The sequence below is a fragment of the Nicotiana tomentosiformis genome, chromosome 3 (genome assembly GCF_000390325.3).
Source record: "Nicotiana tomentosiformis chromosome 3, ASM39032v3, whole genome shotgun sequence".
Classification (NCBI taxonomy): domain Eukaryota; kingdom Viridiplantae; phylum Streptophyta; class Magnoliopsida; order Solanales; family Solanaceae; genus Nicotiana; species Nicotiana tomentosiformis.
In genome coordinates, this window is record NC_090814.1 from 124,171,419 (window position 1) to 124,193,964 (window position 22,546).

The 22,546-nt window shown below is 37.1% G+C and overlaps 2 protein-coding genes across 2 annotated transcripts; both read right to left on the reverse strand.

The window, feature by feature from the left end:
• Positions 1–1,967: 1,967 nt before the first annotated feature.
• LOC104101996 (probable acyl-activating enzyme 17, peroxisomal) lies at positions 1,968–17,399 on the reverse strand. The gene is given in 16 exon segments (XM_070197543.1): positions 1,968–2,215; positions 2,291–2,503; positions 2,912–3,010; positions 3,092–3,217; positions 4,977–5,193; positions 5,404–5,498; positions 5,968–6,188; positions 6,612–6,685; positions 7,896–8,021; positions 8,096–8,136; positions 8,751–8,955; positions 9,960–10,210; positions 10,335–10,464; positions 15,005–15,609; positions 15,687–15,745; positions 17,368–17,399. Coding segments are annotated over 14 exon segments (2,301 nt in total). The 5' UTR covers positions 15,403–15,609; positions 15,687–15,745; positions 17,368–17,399; the 3' UTR covers positions 1,968–2,110.
• Positions 17,400–17,468: 69 nt separating this feature from the next.
• Positions 17,469–21,443, reverse strand: LOC104101995 (calcium sensing receptor, chloroplastic). Its single transcript, XM_009609570.4, has 6 exons — positions 21,090–21,443; positions 20,398–20,643; positions 19,851–20,043; positions 18,676–18,817; positions 17,935–18,066; positions 17,469–17,817 (listed from the first exon to the last, which is right to left on the reverse strand). Exons 1-6 carry the CDS (start codon positions 21,321–21,323, stop codon positions 17,580–17,582), a joined length of 1,185 nt encoding a protein of 394 aa, XP_009607865.1. The 5' UTR covers positions 21,324–21,443; the 3' UTR covers positions 17,469–17,579.
• Positions 21,444–22,546: the final 1,103 nt, after the last annotated feature.

The window sequence follows — 22,546 nt, forward strand, 5'->3', positions numbered from 1 at the left end:
AAATTATTTTTGGTATAATATTGAAATGGATTCTTTTTTATGGGTGATTTTGTTGACTAACTTCTTGTACGCATCCTAACAAACCTGATAAGCTGGAGCTGGATAGAATTGAAAATTTGGGTGGGAAAGTTATAAATTAGAATGGGCATCGAATCTTAGGAGTTCTTGCTACTTCAAGATCCATAGGAAAGTGTAAATATAAAAATTCTTAACGGGTTAACGGTTTATTCGTTAAGAAAATTAAGTAATCCGTCCCCAAACCGTTAAGCCGTTAATTATAAAATATCAATTTGTTCACTGTCCATTACCCCGATAATCCGATACCAATAAGCCAATAAGTCATTGGTTCGGATCGGTTAACGGTTTTGATTCGGTTTTGAACAGCCCTACTTTCCGGTCCATTTTAATTATCGTAATTACTAAAAAATAATTGATCTAAAATACTTATCATTTTTTTAAAATAAGAATATAATTATTTTTTTTAATTTTTTTAGTATTAGTTGTTCTTGAAAGTAAAAGACATTGATTATATAGTGCAAAAACCTTAAATATGAAGAGTAAATGAGGATATAGTAGTAAAAAAAATCTTTCTTATTAATACTTCCTCCGGTCCACTTTAATTAATTTTTGATTATTTTCGCACATAAAAGTATTAAGAAATCGACCTCTTAGCATTAATTAACTGTAAAATTAATCATATTAAGCTTAATTTATTCATTAAAAATATAACAAACACTCTTATCTTTTACTCCAAGGACAACTTTGAAAAAAAGAAATTAATTTTTTCTTGATATCTAAAAAACCTAAAAAATCAATTAAAGTGAACTAGAAGTATTAGTTTCTTAAGGACATGTAAAATAGAAACATGACAACTAAAATGCAGGGGAGAGAGTAAGTAGAGGAACAATGGTTGAGAAAACTAAAAATTAATTGCTAAGTCAAATTTTGCTAATTTCTTACACTATCACAGCTTAAACATTAATGTTTTGTTTAAAAGTCAAGTTTTACCCAAATTTTTGCATTATCTAATTGAAACATTAATTTTAGGTTCAATGTCAGAAAATTTCGGCTATTTGTGAATTTAGTCGAATGAAAAGATAGTCAAATAAACCGTTGACTCTAAAAGCTAACTATAAGTATGGATGGGCATAATATCGACTGAACCGAAAATTTCAGTTTATTCGTTTTCGGTTTTTCGGTTTATTCGGTCGGTTTGCGGTTTGTTATTTTAAAAATTTCGGTGTTCGATTAGGTGGTCGGTTTTAATGGTTCGATTTTCGGTTAAATCGAAAAACCGAAGAACCGAAGAACCGATAAAGAAACCAAGTGTTAAAATAGTCAATGTATTTGTACATTAGCCTTGAACAAAATCACATTATAAGATTGTTATTTCCATCATCACTAATATAGTTTATTAGTTAATAGTACATGTTGGATATTCTTTGTAGCAATATGTGTACGTGTATAGGAAATAGACAAAATCAAACAGTTTTTTATTTGCATTGTTGAACGTTCGAATTTCATCATCCAGGATGTACCAAAGCAAAAATATATTTGCTATGTGTTCCAACACAATTGATGACCACGAGAGCTTATTGGAATGGTTCTCTTAATGAAAGATTAAGAGATAATGAGTTAGTTCTGGAGCAAATGAACTCCCAATGCTTCTCCTATAGTGTTGTCACTGCCACTGTTACTGCTTCTGTTTTGTCTTAGCTCAGTCAAGGATTATCATAAAGGGAATTAAATGAATTTGAACCGAAATCCGAACCGATTAAACCGAACCGAGCCGAACCGAACCGAACTGAACCGAAGTTATTATGGTTCGATTTTGGTTATTAAAATCACAAACCGAAAACTGAATTAACCGAATCAAAATTCTACAAAACCGAACCGAACCAACCGATACCCACCCCTAACTATAAGTACAATAGTGAAAAGCTGAATTATGCTTAAAGAACTAGATATAGCCACAAACAAATATTAAATCAGATGGAATAATCCACCATTATTGAATAATTGTTTAAATACATCATTATTCTCATAATAGTAGTTCCAATCAAACTAACATAATTACAAGTCAAATCAAGGGCCTACATAGCTGCATAGATCACAGTTTAGAGCCAATTTGCGAGAACTGTTGTCTCAAAACTCTTCTCATGACTTTATTTGTTGCTGTTCTTGGAAGGAAAGGGAGGGCTACTATATGTGAAACCTGCAATATTTAGGCCTGATAAGGAGACAAAACTTTCAACACTTGGTATTCCCAAAGCTGAATATTAATGCATACCTTGAATAGTGGATTCAATTTCTTTTGCAAAGCTGAATTGAAAGAAACCTTCAATGAATTCAAGCTGTGCTTTGACCCTTCAGAATCCTTAAATACAACGGCTATAACTAACTTATCTGGGCCACCTCCAGGAGGTGGCACCCCAATAGCTGCTGTCTCAAGGATACCTTCATCAACTGCATTACAAACTTTTTCAATCTCGACTGAACTTACCTGGCTAAAGGAATCACAAGTTTCAGTTACCTGTTATGAGTAAAAGAGAAAACAACACAAATTTGTCTGCAACTAATACAGATGATAAGCTAGAAGAGAAAACATGCATTTATTCATAAATATACACAGGTATAACAAGGATGTAGATGTAATGGGCCAAGGACCACTTATTATGAGAATCTGAATTGATTAAATATATATCAAAATAGATTTTGTTTTGTTTGAGAATGAGGAATATTATTCTTCTACAAATGAAGCATATATCAGTTATGATAAGCAGGATTGGTTCAACTGAAAATTTGATAAAAGATGAGCAGTCTCAGGTAATAATTTTTATCAAATGGAGTCTTAAACCAAAGAGACCCTAATTCATGATCTGTGAGTAACAAAACAAGGTAAGGGGTAGACCTTTACACCCCCCAGATTCATGGTGTCGTCTGCACGGCCATGTGCACGATAATAACCTCTAGAAGTACGCTCAAATACATCTCCATGTCTTCTCAGAACCTGCTAGGTGATGAGTAACTCATTAAGCAAACATGTAAGAAAGATTAAAGTACCATAGAATTAGAAATAATAACTAGCTACCTTTCCATTCCAAACTGGCATGCCTTTGAAGTAGACACCATAGTGGTCAGCATTCAGCAATGTGCTCGACGCCCCAAGTAGAAGGGGACCAAGGGCCAGTTCACCAATCCCAGGAACATCTGGTGGCTACAATTAAAGTTACAGCATTAATTGAATGTATCGAATATCTTTAAAGGGCTACTTACTATATTTAAACTTCAATGTAAAATTTCAGCTTTTCATTTAGCAGCCATCAATTGCCATTAGCATACGTGCTCATCCCCCTATTGATTAGAACCCTGTACTCGACCATGAAGAGGTCATTTAGGTAAAGTTCGAAGTTTTCCTACACAACAGTATCCCCCTTTTTTTTAGAAGGCTTCCTACTCAACAGTACTTATGGCACCACTTTATGAATAAAAGGAAGCTCTCTTTCTTTACAACCCTCAACCACTCCATCTCCTCCCTCCCTCCCCTGCAAAGAAAAGAGGAGAATAAAGATCACTTCGTGCAGTTTGCATGAACAGAATTCTACCCAATTCCTGCTACTCTTTCCTCTTTCCTACAATATTTCGTCCATGGCAATTCTTTTTCATGTCTTCTACTTTGCTTAAAGTGTTCTAACAGGATTTAACAAAGATGACACTATTTTAATTTGATTTCCACTTAAGGAATCAGGTCCACTGTCCAAGTCCTTCAAATTTTAATTCTCCCTAGGAGTTGACCAGCTTTGTCCATCTCCCATTAAGATAATTTTTACTCTGAAGTTCATTTTCACCTGTTTCTAGCTCTACATCAGCAATGGTTGCTTCCTGATCCATAATAAGGGGTGGAAGATCTCGAAAATTGTCTTATACTTCCTATTCACTCCATTTCTATTTTCGAAACGGAATTCACTTCAATTCTGTTACATTCTAAATTTTCTTCCATCTCCCACAGAAATTTGAATTGTTTCTGAAATTCTTACAGTGCTTCTTATCTGCCATACCATGTTTAGTGCCGAAGACTTCCTTATTACTCCATTCAGAATTCCCTTGCCATCAGAAATTTCTCCTTAATTGTCCAACTGCTTAGCAACGACGGAAGTATAGAGTATAACGACTTACAGTATGAGGAGCTTTCGTCCAACACACTGTTCATGAGCGCGAGTCTCCCTTCCAGGGATAATTACTGCTTTTTCCATGCAGCTAACCTCCTTTAATAATTTTCAACTATCCCCTGCGATAATGTAGATTGCTTGACTTTTACTCATAGCAACCTAAGATATGCTATGGGAAATCTTTCAACCTTGCAACCCAGAATATTAGTCAAAACTTGGAAGTTTACCAAATTGACTGGGAATAAGCTGATATTTTATAAAAATAACATGTAAACCACAGACAACCTCAAAAACCAGAAAGACCACCTTAACATAATCTCTTCCAAACCATTTTCGTTATCCAACTCCAACTGCCAGATTGTCACTATATTTTATCACTTCTTAGGGCCGTTAACTCTCTAACTTAAAAGGATGCTCCATTCTATTCACTTGGAATATAAGGTAGCATGCATGCCAAACATAAAAGGCAGATCAATGTACTTCCAGGGCATTTGTTCATCTGACTTGGCATATTATGCAGTAACATGTTATGTTTTCTAATACCAAAGGTTCGGACTTCAATACTATATCTAAGTATGCTAGAGATAGACAGAGCCCAGAAATAAACATGATACTTTAGAGGAAGAGCCCCTAGATGCAGTATCAACAGAAGTTGAAATTACCAAGAGCTAAGGCATTACAATGTTTGACAACCTCCTACACGATACCTGCAATGTTTGCATCTTAAAGAAAGAACTGATCTGTGCTGAACTCGTTTAATAAGAAAATCACTCTTTATTGTTTTGAGTAAGGCTGAAAGATACTTACTCTAAGGGACCCATCTTCGCCAATAATAAATAGACTACAACCCATAGCTGCTGTGCTAAAAGCAGATAAAGATTGTGGTTGCAACAACGAACCAGCAATAAATCCACCACCAATTTCTGTCCCACCACAGATCTCTATTACAGGCTTGTAATGAGCTCTTCCCATCAGCCAAAGGGATTCATCCACACCAGATGCTTCACCAGTGGAGGCAAAGCGGCTGCCATCATACATAACTAAATTAATCTAGAAAAAGGTTGGAAGTATCTCTGGTGCGTGAGACATTTCAAGTTTCAACATGGATTATGGAAGTGTTTGCATGCAGGACTAGGGGTAAAAAGAGAAGGCAACAAAATAACACATAATTTCATTAACAATACAGTGTCTCTGTAAAGACCTAACTATTTCAAAGATGCTTAAGAAGAATTACCAGATGGCTGACCAATCATGACCAGCAATGCAATTTGTAGATTTCCATGTCCTCACAATACTTGGGACCACCCCAAGCATAGTTACTTTAGCATCCTAGAAAGTTTTTGAGAATTTTAGATGGCAAAAAATGGTAGAATTCATAAAAGGGAAAATGTCAAGAGAAGCGAGCTTGTAGACAGTAAAACCAATTTTTCAATCTAAGATCATTTGGGATGTATTATAGTGTTAGAGAAAAAAAAAAAAAAGGAATGATGTCCGAAATACTACTACTAATTACAGAGTTGGTCCTAGGTTGTATTGGCATAAATGCTTAGTTTGCTGTTATATCTACTTGGTCCAGCAAGCGCGCCACCTCAAGTTTGTACAAGTCCTCTGACCATCTAGCTTGAAGTACTGAGTGTTATTTAGAGAGTTCCTTGCTTTACGTAAGGTCAATCAGGTATGCAACTAGTCAGATTCATAAAATTTGTGTTTTACAAATCAAAAGTTTGCCATCATCACCATCGCCACCACAACTGATTCGGTAATTGAAGTGGGTCTACAGTGTTAGATTGCATCAAACCTGCACAAACTTAGCAAAGCCAGAACCAAGGGGGGACCCATTGTATAAGGCCATGGTTGCTCCATTCAGAAGAGTGCAGTAAATTAGGAAAGGGCCCATCATCCAACCAAGATTAGTGGGCCAGGCCACCACATCACCTTTGCGAATGTTCAAGTGGGACCATCCATCAGCTGCTGCCTTAAGGGGTGTAGTGGTAGTCCATGGAATCGCCTTTGGTTCCCCTAAAACACATTTATAGAGGGTAAATGTCAATCTTGTATTTGTAGTTCTACTCTACAAATTCTCTTTTAATCCTTCATGAATGAGTCGACTAAGCAGCTTTTACATTATTCTCATACCAATACTTGAAATGAATTCTACAAGGACACTAGCAAAATACTGAAAATCTTTTCCCGTAATTATCATGAAAAATTCTTCAGTAAATATGGGAGACAAAAGAAAGGGTCCTCTTATTATAAGGTAAGATATTATTGATAAGGTAGAAAGGGTCCTCCTTTCATTCCATGAGAGAAAATAATGAAAATATACATTAACAGTGGAACCATAAAATAATTTTAACCGGTCACTGAATTTCGAGAAAACTTTTACACCAGTACATAGAATAAGTGAAAAAGACAGAATACTTGCAATGGATATCAAAATACCTGTCGTGCCAGAAGAGAAAAGGATATTTGTGAATGCTTCAGCAGGTAGTTCCACCCCAATATACTCAAACTCCCTGCTATTTAAAGAGAGAGAGAGAGAGAGAGAGCAACATATTTTTATTTCAGCGCCAGATCTACTTTAGCTAGTGTAGAGTTTATACTTAGTTATTTATAACATGAGTCAAGGTAGCGGCTTAGATGGTAAAAGATCCGATTAGGCAATTACCAGGATTGAGGAAGAATAGGTTTGTAAACAAGACCTCAACTTGGGTAAAGGACTATTATTAATGCTTCCCTATTTGGATGTCCCCTTGGGCATAAGCATAAACTTTTCTTTCGGCAGAGTTGGCCTTTGCTATCTATGATAGTAAAGCTGGAACTGTATTGGTTGCCTTAGTAAGTAGTCACCTACTAAGAAACTTGTGTAATCTCTATTCTCTGCATTCATCAAGGAACAAAAAGATTTTTTTTATTTCTGCTGCTATTGTAGAAGTGCAGGTTCAGATGGTGGAGTGAAGCTATTCGGGGTTATTGCTGCTGATGACTCGGTAGTGATTTCTGATGATCTACAAGTCATTAAATCTGGCTGCGCAAAGTTACTTGCACCCTTTCCTACAGGTAATATCTTCAAGGAATTTGATTGTACAACAACTATGCCTCAATCCCAAGCCAATTGGAGTCGGTTATATCACTGACCATGTCGCTGCATTTCAGTCCAAAGGATCTTGTTTATTGGTACATTTCTTTCGCGTAATTGACCAAGTCTAATTGAGGGGGTGAAATGCACAGGTTGCATGTTCCACGGTGAGAGAGGGCTAATGAGTTTTGAGCTTCCCATGAACAAGATTGAAGTAAAAATGTGCCATGCTTACCTCACAAGATTGGTAGAAGTATAAGAATCTTTGATGTCTTATGATCAGCTAAGTAGTGATAAAGCGAGAAAGTTATATATACATAGTTGTTTATTTCCATATAATTACTCTATACCTCTTGAGAGTCTTGTCAGACACGGAATGAGTTTGAGCATGTTTAACGCAGTAATAGTCTTCAAGAATTTAGGATAAGGGTGAAATTCTTGGTTGCTAATATCGAGTTGAGCTTAAAGGAAGAAGCGAGGATTCATATCTCTAACCCAACTTGTTGGGACTGAGGCGTAGTAGTTGTTGTTGTTGTTGTATGGAACAGCTAGATAGAAGTAAATCATGAATGAAGCAAAATCCAACTTTAGCTATCAAAAAGAAGGAATTAAAGCCATAAAATGACGTCAGAAAGAGGAGTGCTTACTTAGATTCGTCTACTCTTTCTAGGAATTCATGCCATGAAATGTCACCATCACGCAATTTTATGCTCAAGGTGGAGCTTCTATTCGGAATTACAATTGCTATTGGTGATTGAGCATCAATGACTTTGCTGCAGGTTTGAAATGTAAGTTAGGAAGGTGAAACAAATAAATAGAACAAAATGACAAAGGAGTGGGATATCACCTGTACAGTGGTAGTTTTTTTCCACCACGGCTAATGAAATCCTAGGAATATAGTCAAAAAAAAGAGTTTTAGCCAGTGAGAGAGAGAGAGAGAGAGAGAGAGAGAGAGAGAGAGATCAAACACAAAGAGTCAGTGACTGAAAGTCCAGTCAGAATTCCAAAGGATAAAGAACAGCCTTCAAGATGAATACAAACAATCTCAGAAATCAGGAGCAGAAATAGTTCATGGGATGGGAGTCATGGAGCATATGAGCATTAAGTCACAATATTCTTTTTCCCAAATGAAGTATCAGGGCTATAACTCAATTCCCAATTTTCACCATAACATATGACTTCAATCAGTGCAATGTTTACTCTTGAAAGAGGAATTAACCATTAACTATAGATTCTCTGTGAGAAGCCCAGAAGTTCAGATCTACAAAGCTGAGATCCCAGGACGTTAGGTTACATAGGTTACCTCTTAATTCTGAAAAATAAGTGCATTCTTGTTCAACTTTCTCAAAGCCACACACAAATTTAGCACTCTCATATGTAATGTGTTTATCACCAACCCTACTGCAATCATTAGGTTGCCTATGATACCATGGATCGGATAATAGTTCTGGTTATGCAGTCACATATTTTTGTTTATTTCCAGAAGGACAAATAGGATCAACCTTAGTGAAAATAGCCTTTGCTTTTGATATCACGAGCCTCGTTGAAATTTCATTTGGCGCAAAACTGTCAGCAATTGAGACAACCATATAACCAGCAATAATGACGGCCAAGTAGATCACCACGGAATTGACATCCATTGGCATATCTATGGCAATTGCAGATCCTTTTTCCAATCCCAGTGTATCAATGGCATATGCGACTCTCCTGTGATTTTAAAAAGCGCTTTACAATTAATATCCATAACTCATAACAACAGATGAAGCAAATATCACTTCCAAATTTCAGAAGTCATATTCTTTTTCTTCTTGGCGGCAAAGTCAAAAAATTGTTCCAAATTTCACGTACTAAGTATCTTTTCTTTTTTGGAAAAAAGTACTGAATCTCCAGTAAAAAAAAAAAAAAAAGATTGCCACTACATAGGTTTCATATTATTGAAGGTAGCATTTATCTGTTTTAGGCAAAATCAGATTGGTCAACCTCAAAAATCTCCCAATTCTCTTCTTTATTCACAACAAGCACGGAGGCAGATATCTCAAATCATATCACATTGCATAAACTTTCTATGCCAGAGTTGGACGACTCTAAAGTTTTAGAAGACATAACCCAGTGGATACAAACACAACATGTTTTAAGGCTTCTCTAGCCAGTGCAATGTGCAAAAAGATATGATTTCTTCCTTCAAAAGTGCCTTTCATGAAGAATTAAGGAAACATGGAAAAGCATTTGCTACATCTTTTTTTCATGTTCCTAATCCCCTCCCCCCTCCCCCTAAAACCCCTGCCCAGGCAGAAGCTAATAGTGGCCTATTCCCACTTTACACCTTTGATGACTTGAACATCTAACCTCCTTGCTCGAAGTGAAAAGCTTTTTTTTTGGTTGTGTTCGATGTGGAAAGCTCTTGCCACTAAGTAAACCTCGCTTTTCTTGTTGATAGAGTACATCTTAACATTTTTTCCAGATATGTGACATGACCAGAGTTGAGTCAACATAAAGTCATGAACTGTCAGCAGAATTTGCTGTATGTACGACGTATAAAAGGACAAACATTTTGTGATGCACATAATGATATATTTGAGTTCCTGCAGCAGGAAGTCTCATTGGAACGTTTGCACAGACCAAAATAACAGCACAAGTATTCCAACATGAAATCAAATCGAGATACATACTACAACTCAATTTATAATGCACAGTAACAAAAGCCTTTGTACCATACTGCTGATCTTAGTTCCTCAAGAGCCAATTTGGTAACAGGTGCCTCACCATCTCCTTCATCGCGAGTTATCACAACTACGTCACTTAAGCTCCTATTTCTGTTCAAACTCAAGCAATTCTTTGCAGGATTGAAATGTGCTTCAGGAAGTCACTGACCACCAGGGTGCAACGGAGTTTCACGCAGAATACATTCAGGACTAACAGAGAAACAAATATTCATTTCCTCCAATATGATCTTCCAGTAGATCTACAAAGACATTTTGACAAGTAAAAGTTTCCAAAAAGAGAACAAAAGGACACTGCATTAGTTTTTACCCATTCACGAATGAAAAATGAAAGTTGAAAATAGTGCAGGCAAAACACAAAAGTACCTCCAAGTTTGAGACTGAGAATTGTTGAAAATCAGAGAAGCTTGATATGGGATCTTTATAACTTGATCCCAGTAACTCTTTTCCTCGCTGCTCCAATAACTTGCCAATGTTAGTCAACTTGGAAGCTTCTCTACGCCAGGAGTAACACATAAAAATGTCAAATTTTGGAAAAACAAAACATAATCATTCAGCAACTTCCCACGTACGACAATGAACATTATCTACATAGATGACTAATGCATATGCCATAATGCCAAATCAAGTTCCAATCGTTTTGCTTTAAGAGAATGATACGTTCCAGCAATTGCGAGCTAAGAAAAAGGAAAGAGAAACCTAAAGAGTAAAAATGGAAGAATTACTCTTGAACAGAATCCCTAGAACTCAACTGTAATTTGAGTGTAAATGAGAGAAGAAAGAGAGACGAGTTTACTGATATTAATTCTCAAAAGCTGAACAATACAACCATAGGACTCAAATCTATATACTAGTACATTTGGCGGGAAAGTTAGTTATAACTAACTAATAGAAGTCACGTGCAAACCCACCCCTTCTAACTAATTCTACAAACTCTAACAACTCTAACAACCTGACTTCTTATTCCAGATGTGAACTTCTGATTTAGCAACTAAACTAATAGGATCGTAACAATACCCCCCCCCCCCCTTCAAGAATCCTTGTCCTCAAGGATTGAAGTGACGAAACTTCAGCTTGAAGGATTGCAGGTCCTCCCAAGTGTTTTCAGATGGAGCATTCAGCCACTTCACCAAAACCTGTGCGATAGCCTTGCCATGCTTCTTGGCCAATCTCCTGTCTACAATGGCTTCAGGTTCTAACAAAACATGGCCAGATTCAAAGTGCACGATAGGCAGTGTAACTGAAGCAGTGTGGTTGCCCAGCTTCTGCTTGAGTAGTGAAATGTGAAAGGTGGGGTGAATCTTGGAATGAGGTGGTAAATCCAAGGTATAAGCAACAGATCCCACCCTGGCCAGTATTTTGAATGGTCCAAAAAACTTTGCTGAGAGCTTCTGATAGGCATGATCCTTCAAGGAAAGTTGCTTGTATGGCTGGAGCTTAATGAAAACCCAATCACCTACATTATAAGACCTTTCAGTTCTGCCCTTATCCGCCTGCAACTTCATTCGTTGTTGAACTCTTTGTAGGTGATTCTTCAGAGCTCTCAAGTAGCTTCCCTAGCCTGCAAACTCCTATCAACCACTTCTAGCTGAGAATCAAAAGGCATGTAAGGGAGGAGTGGAGGTGGCTTTTGTCCATAGACTGCTTCATAAGGAGTTATGTTGGTGGCTGAGTGAAAAGTGATATTATACCACCATTCTGCTAGGGTTAGCCAGAGTGGCCAGTCTTTGGGTTTGTCAAAGGTCATACATCTCAAATAGCACTCCAAACATCTGTTAACAACTTCAGTCTGCCCATCGGTTTGAGGATGATAGGCAGAGGAAGTTAAGAGTGAAACTTTCTGTAACTTGAATAACTCTTGCCAAAATTTGCTGGTAAACACCTTGTCCCTGTCTGAAACTATAGTCTTAGGCATGCCATGCAACTTAAACACCCCATCCATAAAAATTTGAGCCACATCTAGAGCTGTATAAGGATGCTTGAGTGCCATGAAGTGAGCAGCCTTACTCAGCCTGTCAACAACCACCAAAATGACTTCTTTACCAGCTGCTTTAGGTAGACCTTCTATGAAATCCATAGAAATGTCTTGCCAAACTTTTTCTGGAATTGGTAAAGGCTGGAGTAGGCCAGGATATGCTACATTCTCTCCCTTGCACCTTTGGCAAGTGTCACTCTCTTATATGTTTGTAAACATCTTGTTTCATCTTCTTCCAATAAAAGTCATGTTTTATCCTCCTGTATGTAGCAGTGATTCCAGAATGACCTCCCATAGAACTGTCATGATAAAATGTCAGTAGTTGCTTCCTAAGAGTAGGGTCAGCTCCTACCATCATCTTACCCTTCCTGCTTAATACACTACCAGTGAATGAATAATAAGGTTTAGGATTGGAAGTAGACTGAATACTATGTATCAGTTTTTGCAAATGTGGATCTTGATCCCAGCTAAGCTTGACAGAGACCAATAATTTTGATGAAACTCCAGAAATACTGAAGAGGTGAATGGCTTCCTCCTTTCTTGAAAGGGCATCTGCTACAATGTTTTCCTTCCCCTTTTTATGGGAAATGGTATAGTCATAGCCTAATAGTTTCACTAACCATTTCTGCTGGCTAGGTGTAGTGATTCTTTGTTCCACTAGATACTTAAGACTGTGATGGTCTGTCTTGATCACAAAGTGCCTGCCCAGAAGATAAGGTCTCCATTTCTGGACTGCAGTTACCAAAGCCAAGAGTTCCCTTTCATAGACTGATAGGGCTTTGTTCTTTCCTGACAATCCTTTACTAAAGAAAGCTATTGGCCTGTTGTCTTGAATCAACACTGCTCCAATGCCTTCACATGAAGCATCAGTCTCTATCACAAACTCCTTAGAGAAGTCAGGCAGTGTTAGAACAAGAGCAGAAGTAATAGCCTTCTTTAATGCTTCAAAGGCTTCAGTGGCCAAGGAATTCCAGACAAAGTTTCCCTTTCTAAGTAAGTCATGCAATGGTCTAGCAATCAAACCATAGTTCTTGATGAATCTTCTATAGTAGCCAGTAAGACCAAGAAAACCCCTCAATCCCTTCGATGTGGTTGGTTGAGGCCAACTCAACACAGCTGACACCTTCTGTTGATCCATAGTCACTCCTTCATTACTTATAACATGACCTAAATAGTCTATCTGTGTGACTCCAAAAGCACACTTGCTTTTTTTGACAAACGGCACATGTGGTCTTAGTATTTGGAAAGCTTCTTCTAAGTGAATCATATGATCTGACCAGCTGGAACTGTAAATAAGGATGTCATCAAAGAAAACTAGAATGGATTTCTTAAGATAACTATGAAAGATCTGATTCATGAGACTCTGAAAAGTTGAAGGAGCATTAGTCAACCCAAAGGGCATCACCATGAATTCATAATGGCCATGGTGAGTCCTAAATGCTGTCTTAGGGATGTCATGCCCAAACATCCTAATTTGATGGTACCCCGACCTTAGGTCCAGCTTTGAAAAATATTTGGCCCCATGTAATTGATCTAATAGCTCCTCAATAACAGGAATTGGGAACTTATCCTTCACTGTACCGTTGTTCAATTCCGTATAATCCACACGCATTCTCCATGTTCCATCCTTCTTCTTCACCAGTACAATAGGAGAAGAGTAGGGGCTGGTACTGTGCCTGATCACCCCAGAATTCAACATCTCATCTACCATCTTTTCAATTTCATCCTTCTGGATAGCTGGATATCTGTAGGGCCTTTTCTTGATTGGAGCAGTACCCTCTTTTAACACAATCCTGTGATCATGCTCTCTTAAGGGTGGTAGTCCTTTGGGCTCCTCAAATATGTCCTTGTACTTCTGCAGAACTAAGTCTAGTTCTGCAGTTTTCTCCTGGTCTTGATCTTGAGCTACCAGTGAAGACAAACTAGCAACTTCACTTGGCTCTCCTTCTGTCAGTACTCCAACTGAAATCATGCATAATTCTGTTGGCTTAGCAAGGAGCTTATCCATCCTTCCTGATTGTATGAGCTTAGCAGCAGGTGGTTGAATACCTCTTAGAGAGATCTTCTTACCCATGATAGTGAACTCCATTTTAAGTTTCCTAAAATTCCATAGGATATCACCTAAGGTGATCAACCATTGGATGCCCAGAACCATATTACATCCCCCAATAGGTAATACAAGCATGTCAGAGTCAAAAGATACTCCCTGCATTTTTCACACCAGTTTCTTACAAACATAATGACTTTGTACCTTGTTACCATCAGCTACTGATACTGCAAAATAAGCTATGGCAGTCAGAACACACCCTAACTTCTTGGCAGTGTTAAGATCCAAGAAATTGTGTGTACTACCAGTATCAATAAGCACATGAACTGCCTTTCCTTTGACTGATATTGTCACCCTCATGGTTCTGAAATCATGTGCACCATTCATGGCATGCACAGATACATGAGGTAAGATAGACCCTTCTGAATCAGTTTCAAGGCCTTAGGCTATCATAGTCAACAACTCTGCTGGATCCAACATGACTTCTTCCTCCAATTCCATCAGTCCATCTTCTTTTTCTACTTCCATAGAGAAAAAATGCCTTTTCTTCTTACACACATGTCCCATCGTGTATTTCTCATCACAATGGAAACACAACCCTTTGCTTCTTTTTTCCTCTATCTCCGCACTAGTCAAGAGCTTAGGATTTTTGTAGGATGGCTTAGAACTGTTGGGGTAAGAAAGTTGCTGTTTGGGGAAGATTTGGTTGGGTTTAGATGGCTGGTGGTTGTATCCTTGAGGAGAGGGAATTGCAGGTTGAAATCTTGGAACATTTCTAGGAGTAGGGAGGATGGGATTGGAAAAAAAAAACTTGTTTCTGCACAAGTTTGCTCTTGAATTCTGGCCAAGCTAATAGCTTTGGCTAAAGATCTGGGACCTAACATCTTAACAGGTAAGCCAATTTCTGGTTTCAATCCTCTTATGAAGCAACTAACAACATACTCCTCTTGCAATTCAACTCTATTGAGTAATTCATCAAAATTATCAATATAATCTTGAACAGAAGTTACCTACCTAAGATTTTTGAAATCACCCATGGGATCATCAAAAAGCTCTGCACCAAATCTGGCATAAAGGCATCTTATATACTCTCCCCATCGAGGACATTCTCTAGTCACCCTAGACTTCATGAAACTCTGATGCCATTGAAGTGCCTGGCCCTCTAATTTGCAAGAAGTCAGTTTGACCTTGGATTCTTCAGGAGTTTCATCCACATCGAAGAATTGCTCGCATTTATACAACCAATCTTTTAGCCCAGTTCCATCAAACCTAGAAATAGCTACATCAACTTGATAATTTCTGGCAGTATTTCGATTTTCAACAGGTCTGGGTGCTCGAGCTTCCAACCTTTCTTCATTCTTGTCCAACACTGGATCATTAGGTGCAGGATTTCCTCCATTGTTGATCATCATTCTTCTGATTTCCTCAAATTGATCCAAACTTTACATATTGCTTTATCACTTCACTTACAAATCATAATGTGTTGATATCTCACGATGGACATTATCCTGTTGATGATGATTCCCGGATGGACCACCATGATCCAACACACCAAAACTAGGCATATTCCAAGTTGGCGTTGGTTCATAACTTGTAAAATTCATATCTGGCCGGTACCCCTGTAGATATATGAGTGTTAATACAAATTCAATACATAAAAATAAACATCTTAACACAAAGGAAAATTGAAGTTTACCAATCGGCTTGTGGATTATCTAAACTAGGTGAGAAATTATTTCCTCGCTCCTCATTCGCCTGTGGAGATAAGTTTAGATCAGGCCAAACTCTTTCACCCGGAACCTATTCGGCTAAAACTGCTTCAAAATAACCACCCGATGATTGAAGGATATCCCTACTTTGCGCAACCTCATTATTACGAACGTCTTCAGTCTTGATGTACATTTCCAATATTTTTATCACAAAAAATTTCCGGTATTCATCCGGAGTCCTCAAAAACTCTCTCAGAGTTTCATCGTCCTCGATGTTAAACTCAGCAAAACAAGCAACCCCTTGCGGAGTGACAAAATACAGATATCTTTCAGTTACTTTAATATTCACCGAACGTTTGCTCATAATCATTTTTTTACATAACAACGATACCTATGTATCGTACTCCATTGTAAGTGGCAACTTAACATGACATTGTAGAGATAAACTATAGCTTAGTGAGTTATTCGCCACCACAACCTCCTCCTCCTCCCCCCTCCCAATATAATGAAACCCTAATTCTTCGCTCTTCAGACATTATGACAAAATGCAAAATAACTTAACGAAGAAATATTTCAGAAAACTTGAAAAAATTTATGAATAGATTTTTACAAAAACCTTAACCTCTTTAAATAAGGCAAAAATCAGTCGGGGGTACAATTATTTGAGGTATAGCGCCGCGCCTTAAATATGGGCGTTATACCCAGTTGAGTTATTGTTATGTCAGTTAAGCCCATAAGAATTACTGGTGGGCCCACATAATATATATAGCGCCTTTCAAAAGGGCTTTATATATATAGCGAATTTTAAAAGGGCGCTATACTTAACTGGGCAAACGACCATTAAGGTATAACGCCCTTTAAAAGGGCGTTATATATGGTCACTGTTCATTTTTTCCACACATTTTGGTTCTTTAAGTCCAAAAGAACCACATTTTGGTTCTCTCCTCCACTCGCATGGGCTAATGTATGTTTATGAAAAATATTTTTGGAAAAATGATTTAATTTCTGAAAATTAATATTAAAAAATAGTTTTTGATTTGGTTACAGAGTTAAAAATAGCAGAGGGTTGTGGGGGAAAATAACTTATGTCAAAAAATGAGGGAGTCATTTTTCCGGTTTTGATTAGAAATAGAAAATACTTTTTATGACAACTAAACATCAAAATAACTTTTTCTTTTAGAAAATATTTTTCACCATACCAAACAACTCGCCAAGGCCTCAAATAATACTTAAGTATTTATAATACTGAATTTAAATATCTACAATTTACAGATATTGGTTTAGCTATCAATATTTGCAAATGGAAATATTTAAAATCATGGTGAAATATTAAAATATTACTTTAGGGAATATTTCAAGCAAATTGATGTTTTCTCCACACAAATAAATTTTCACAAACTATTTTTCAAATAAACTTGATGTCCAAACACGATCGCCCAACTTTCAAATATATTTTAGTTAAAATTTCAACTACTATAAATATTCTTTTCTCAACTTTTAATTAAATATTGTCCAAATGCTTGCTTCATATTTTGTGCATCAAATTTGGTGATTTGAATTATGCCGACGTTAATGAAGGTATTGCAAGAATTGCTTTGACAATGACCGCAAAATCAAGAGCTTGAACTTGGAAAAACTCAAATCCAAAACAAAGTGAAGGGATGGAACCTCTTAAAGCTGAACCTTGCTCAATGTGTCATTAGCACTTGCGTTGGATGTAGAATCAGAATCTGAAAACATGCAGTCACATGCTAAAACAAAGTGAAGAATTGAGACAAAGGATAGTTCATTAGAACTGATCAAAGAATTACAGGAGGTTATCTTTAAGAATTGAAAACTATACTATGGCCATTTGTTGGTCATTACAAAGGGGAGACTAATTAATCACTATCCCCTGAAAGCAATTTGACAGTGCCTGTTGTACCAAAACGTCTAGCTGCTGCTGGTATGACTCTTGATGGTGATAAAACTTGAGCAAAAGAAAAGTTGTAAGAATCTGTTCCCAGCCGACTCTGCAACCAACCCCTCCCTCCAGAGAAGCCATCAGTCATGATCCAGCAGTTCTTAAAGCCAAGGCTCGTCAGTGTTTTAGCAACTGTTTTAGCTGAATCAGAGTACCTGAAAAGTTTTTAACAAAATATCATTGATAACTAAAATTATACATAGGTGCACATAGAGTATAACAGCATAAAAGAATTAAGTGTGATGCTCAAGTATATTATGAGAAAAACTCACGAGTCCATTATCACAATGTTAGACCCTTTGTTGATTTTCTTGAGGTATGATATCTTCAGAGCTACTAATTCAGCTTCCACTTTCTTCGCATTTCTCACAAGACCCCTTAGTTTGCTCGGTAAATCTTCCAAACTGAAAGGTACCAGGAGAATAAATGCATAAGTCTAAACATACATATCTGAAGATTTTTTCAATATCTACCCTAGGAAGTTTCTTCCTCACTACCTTATCAGAGTTAAATGATTGCATGTATAACATAAAAACAAGGTGAAAGCAAGTATCATGGACCTGGTTAACTTCTCACTAGTACATAAAGTCAATTTATCTCCAGGTACTACTACCTTCTTTAGTCAAACTCCCCCCCCCCCCCCCAGTGTTGCGAGGAAACAGAAAATGAAGGCCTAGTCAAGGATCATATACATTTTAATCCCCCCACCCCCAACAAAATCCAATGCGGTTTTCTTTTTCCTTTGAATGTTTCTGATGGAGAATTCTCAAGAAATTAAGAGAACCTTCTTAACCTTCAGACAAGTAACATAATAGGCTTCTTTTAGTCTTTATGCATGCCATTCTAAAGTATTTATCTTGATAAGCTTGTTTCTGAGATAGCACGGGAGGCATCCTAAAATTTCCTTGGTCCAGCAATTTGGAACACTAGAATGGTAGTGGAAATACAACATGATGCTTGTAAAGATAGAGCATGGTTCATTAAGCAAGAATGTTACTTTCAAGCCAACTTACGGGATTTGAATCATATTGTTTTTAGCACTAGATGGAAGACGAGGAATTCCAGCCTTATCCTTGTCCTTCTCTGTTCTAATATCAATCAAGACATAATTCTTAGAACACATCTGGTCCAGTGTTTGAGCAGGAGTTAGTTCACCTGGAAATGGCATTCCAAATCAAGTTTCTTATTTCCCAAAATTAACAGGAAAACGAAAATTGCTTAACAAAACTATAAGAAACAAACTTGGATTCAAGATAATGCTATTAAAGCAAATTGTGAAGGCAACTTCCAGTACGATAACAATTTCAGTCACTCAGGACACCATAATTCAATGTTGCAGAAGTTAATAATTAAATGAACCAACCTAACAAGCCAATCTGATTACATATGGTCTTACTTTGATTTACAGAAAAAAGCCAAGTTTAGTTGCTGTGAAATGCCAAGCTTCTCAACTCCCAAAAATAATAGGAAATCTCAAAACGGCAAGATGGCTACAATGTGATTAACTTGATATCAAGACACTGCTAAGGCACCTCCCCTCATGACGATGACAGATTTCAGCTACTTGTGAGACATTTATTGGTAGCAGGATAATCCATCCAACCAAGCCAAAGTTAGTCATGGTCTTATATTTTTGCGGGATCTTTTTTTCTTTTAATTTTAATTTTCTTGTGGGGATGGGAAGGTTGGTGGCAAAAGCTTTTGAAAAAGCCTTGTTTAGTTTATGTGAAATAGCACTCACTCTGTACCACCATTAGAAATGCAGGAAACAAGCAGCATTGAATTTTTTAAATCTATTACTTGCATACTGTCATCTAAGCCTAGTTACTTGTTTTCTCATTCTGGTCGAATGTAATTTACGATATTCTACAGCAGATTCATTTTAAATGCCTGACCAATAACCACATGATTGAAAATGAATATTACATTTCTCACAGATAGTAGCAGGCATTGGTTCTTGGGACCGAGTTCATCTAGAGGTCCCATAATCTAACACTCCTAAATATTATTCTTAGAACTATTACTATGTTTATGTACTTTAGGAGATCCCTCCGGAGTATTACATCTATTCTCAAATGCTCCTAGAATTACGCTTAAGAGTTTTTTTTGTTTACACGGTATATCTGAATGGTCTAAAGCGACATAAATTCAGGGAGATAAACAAGAGTAAGAAAACCCATCCAATTACCCTTGTAACCACGAAGGCTGAAAGAGAGAGCGGAGAAAACTGGGGGAAGTAAAAGATATGCAAGGAATAATGAGCCACCGGCCACTGCAATAATAGCTGGATCAGTTGATGAAATTGTTTCAACTGTGGATGAGGCGATTGGTTTGGCCCCTTCGATCACCTTGGATGTCTGTTGAGCAGCATCAACAATTGTCTGCAACCAAACAATCATTTATCTCTTAAAGTTAGTAAGGAAAGATGAAACTCAAAATATAACGACATGGCAAAGTCCAAGAATATCATTTTCATGTCCAGAAATGGATTAAAGAAGAATGAAGCATTGAACACTATTTTGTTCTATATCCAGTGCTAGTACCTTTATCCACCAAGATACTTTTCCTCCCACATATGACTTACATGATTATTGCTTCTTATAAGAAAATTTCACTAGTCAAAACTCAAAAGGCAATGTATAGATGGCTGGAAAAGTGGCAATTTATTCACATAGCACAGATGAATTTTACTGACTAATTAAAGCATGTGAAACAAGAACTTCCTATAGCCAAACCTTAGCTGCAGTCATCACTGGCTGAGTGTCCATGCCAGCACTCTGCATTGCCTCTTGGGCTTTCTTAGAGGCATCGGATATGACAGGAGAAGCATTCTTCAAAACTTCCTCTCCTGCCTGCTTTACTAAAGGCAATGCCACATCAATCCCGGGCTTCACAAATTCAATTACGGGCCCAATCACTCGGCTTGCAGCATCAAAGATGTTCGAACCAACCTGTTGAGCTTGATTAACTGCAGATTCTACCTGGAAAGATGAAACTTCTAATAAGTTGCTAAGAACTAAAAATTTTCACAAACTACAAACACAGAACATAAATTTATGAACCTGCAGTCCTCTACCAATTAATACACAGCATGTAGAATCACAATTATCGGAGCAAACTATTGTCACAAAATTCGAAACTTTAAAACTGTCAGGATTAGTAAATTTAACAATTAAAAATCAACTGGAAATGCGGCTAGAATCACAAAACATAAATAAAGCTTCAAGTGTTATTCGATAAAACAATTTATAGAAGAGCTAAAGCAACCAAGGAAATTACATAAGACAATCATCTAAAACTATATAATACAAGGGCGAAAGCAAAACAAATAATACCTAGCAGAATTGCCATTAAATAAATGGCTTTTCAAAAACATCCTAGAAAATGTGAAGAGTAACTCAATTGGGGGAAAACTCGCAAGTGGTACCTGATTAAGGGAAGAGACAATATCTTCCTTGGGTAAGCTGAGTGCCCTGGCTTCATGGGTAGCAGTGAAGAGAGGAAAGAGGAAAAGAGCAGTTGATGTAGAGAGCGATAAAGACACAGATTTTGAAGTGAATTCCGGTTTCTGGGAGAGTGCAGGGAAATTAAAGATTTTCGTAGGTGAAGAAGAAGGCGGAGGAAGAGGTGATTTTGCGGTGGCTGAAGCTCTAAGCGCCATCACCTTTCAGCCTCTTCTTGCCTGAGTCTGTCCCTCTGCTTTCTACTGAAAGTTTGGTTGTGTGCTTATAATTATGGCCAGGTTTGTATCGTTGATAGCTAATGTGTGATGAGAAATTGAGAAACCAACTCAACGCCTGAATTTGTTTTTCGTGTTCCTTTCCTTGGTCCTTATAATCCGACGTGGTATTACAAAATTCTGATGAGGCCATAACCATGATGACACGTGTCTTACAAGATAGAGAAAAGTGGGGGCCCGTTTCCTACTGTGTACTACTACTACTACATCAGTCTACCTTTTGCGTAGTACAACACTTCCTCTCATTCCCTTCACCTTTTTCTTTTGGATTCTTGTTAGTTCAATGTTAACCATGATCAGACTCGTATTTAAGACGAGTGATTATGGGTGCTGCTATCGTTAATGCCAACTAACCATTAGTAAAAGAGATTGAATTATGATTTAAATTTAGTCAATTAGATTCGTTCTGAATTAATTCAGTTTGATATACAATTTTTGGTTCATGAATAAATATGTGATCACCAAACTGAATAGGTTTATCCAATTTAATCTAATTCTTTTGATTCAATGTGATTAAAAAGTATAAATAAAAGTAAAATTTTAAAATTAGCAACTAAATATTAATCTAACTATATTGATCTCTATTGATCCTATCTTAATTCTTAAAACATTTTGCAAATCAAGAAAAAAAATAACAGTAAATGGATAAAAAGAGAAAAAATTTAAATCATATTCAAGTAAAATTTTGAAGAACTAGAAAAGAAAACTGAAACAATTTAACAAATAATAAAAATGGGTTCAAAGAGGAGGGAACAAAAAGATAAAGAAATAAAGAAATGGACCAGAAAGAAAAGAAAGAAAGGGGAACAACGATAAATTGAAATGCTAACGTAGGCAATGAGTATCGATCGTAGAACTAGGAGTTTGGCACTCTAACCACGGCACCTAGAATCAATTTGTTATTGCATGTGCCACCCACTACATATATAGTCTTTTTGCGTAAAATATCAATACATACACAAAATTTTGCCTGAGCATCCGGGTGGTGTGACACCCCAATCATATACATAGATCCGCCCCTTGACCACAACACTCGGAAACAAAGGATATTCATTATGTGAAGAAATCCTCTTATTCCCCTAAACAAAACAAAAAATATTGATGTGGGGAGGGACATAGTTGTTTGACCAAAAATAATATTGATT

Coding starts and splice junctions, on each gene's coding strand:
- LOC104101995 (XM_009609570.4), bottom strand. CDS start 21,323: ATGGCGCTTAGAGCTTCAGCCACCGCAAAATCACCTCTTCCTCCGCCT. Junction 20,644..21,089: donor TTGTCTCTTCCCTTAATCAG/GTACCACTTGCG, acceptor TCATCTTTCCAG/GTAGAATCTGCAGTTAATCA. Junction 17,818..17,934: donor AACATTGTGATAATGGACTC/GTGAGTTTTTCT, acceptor AAAACTTTTCAG/GTACTCTGATTCAGCTAAAA.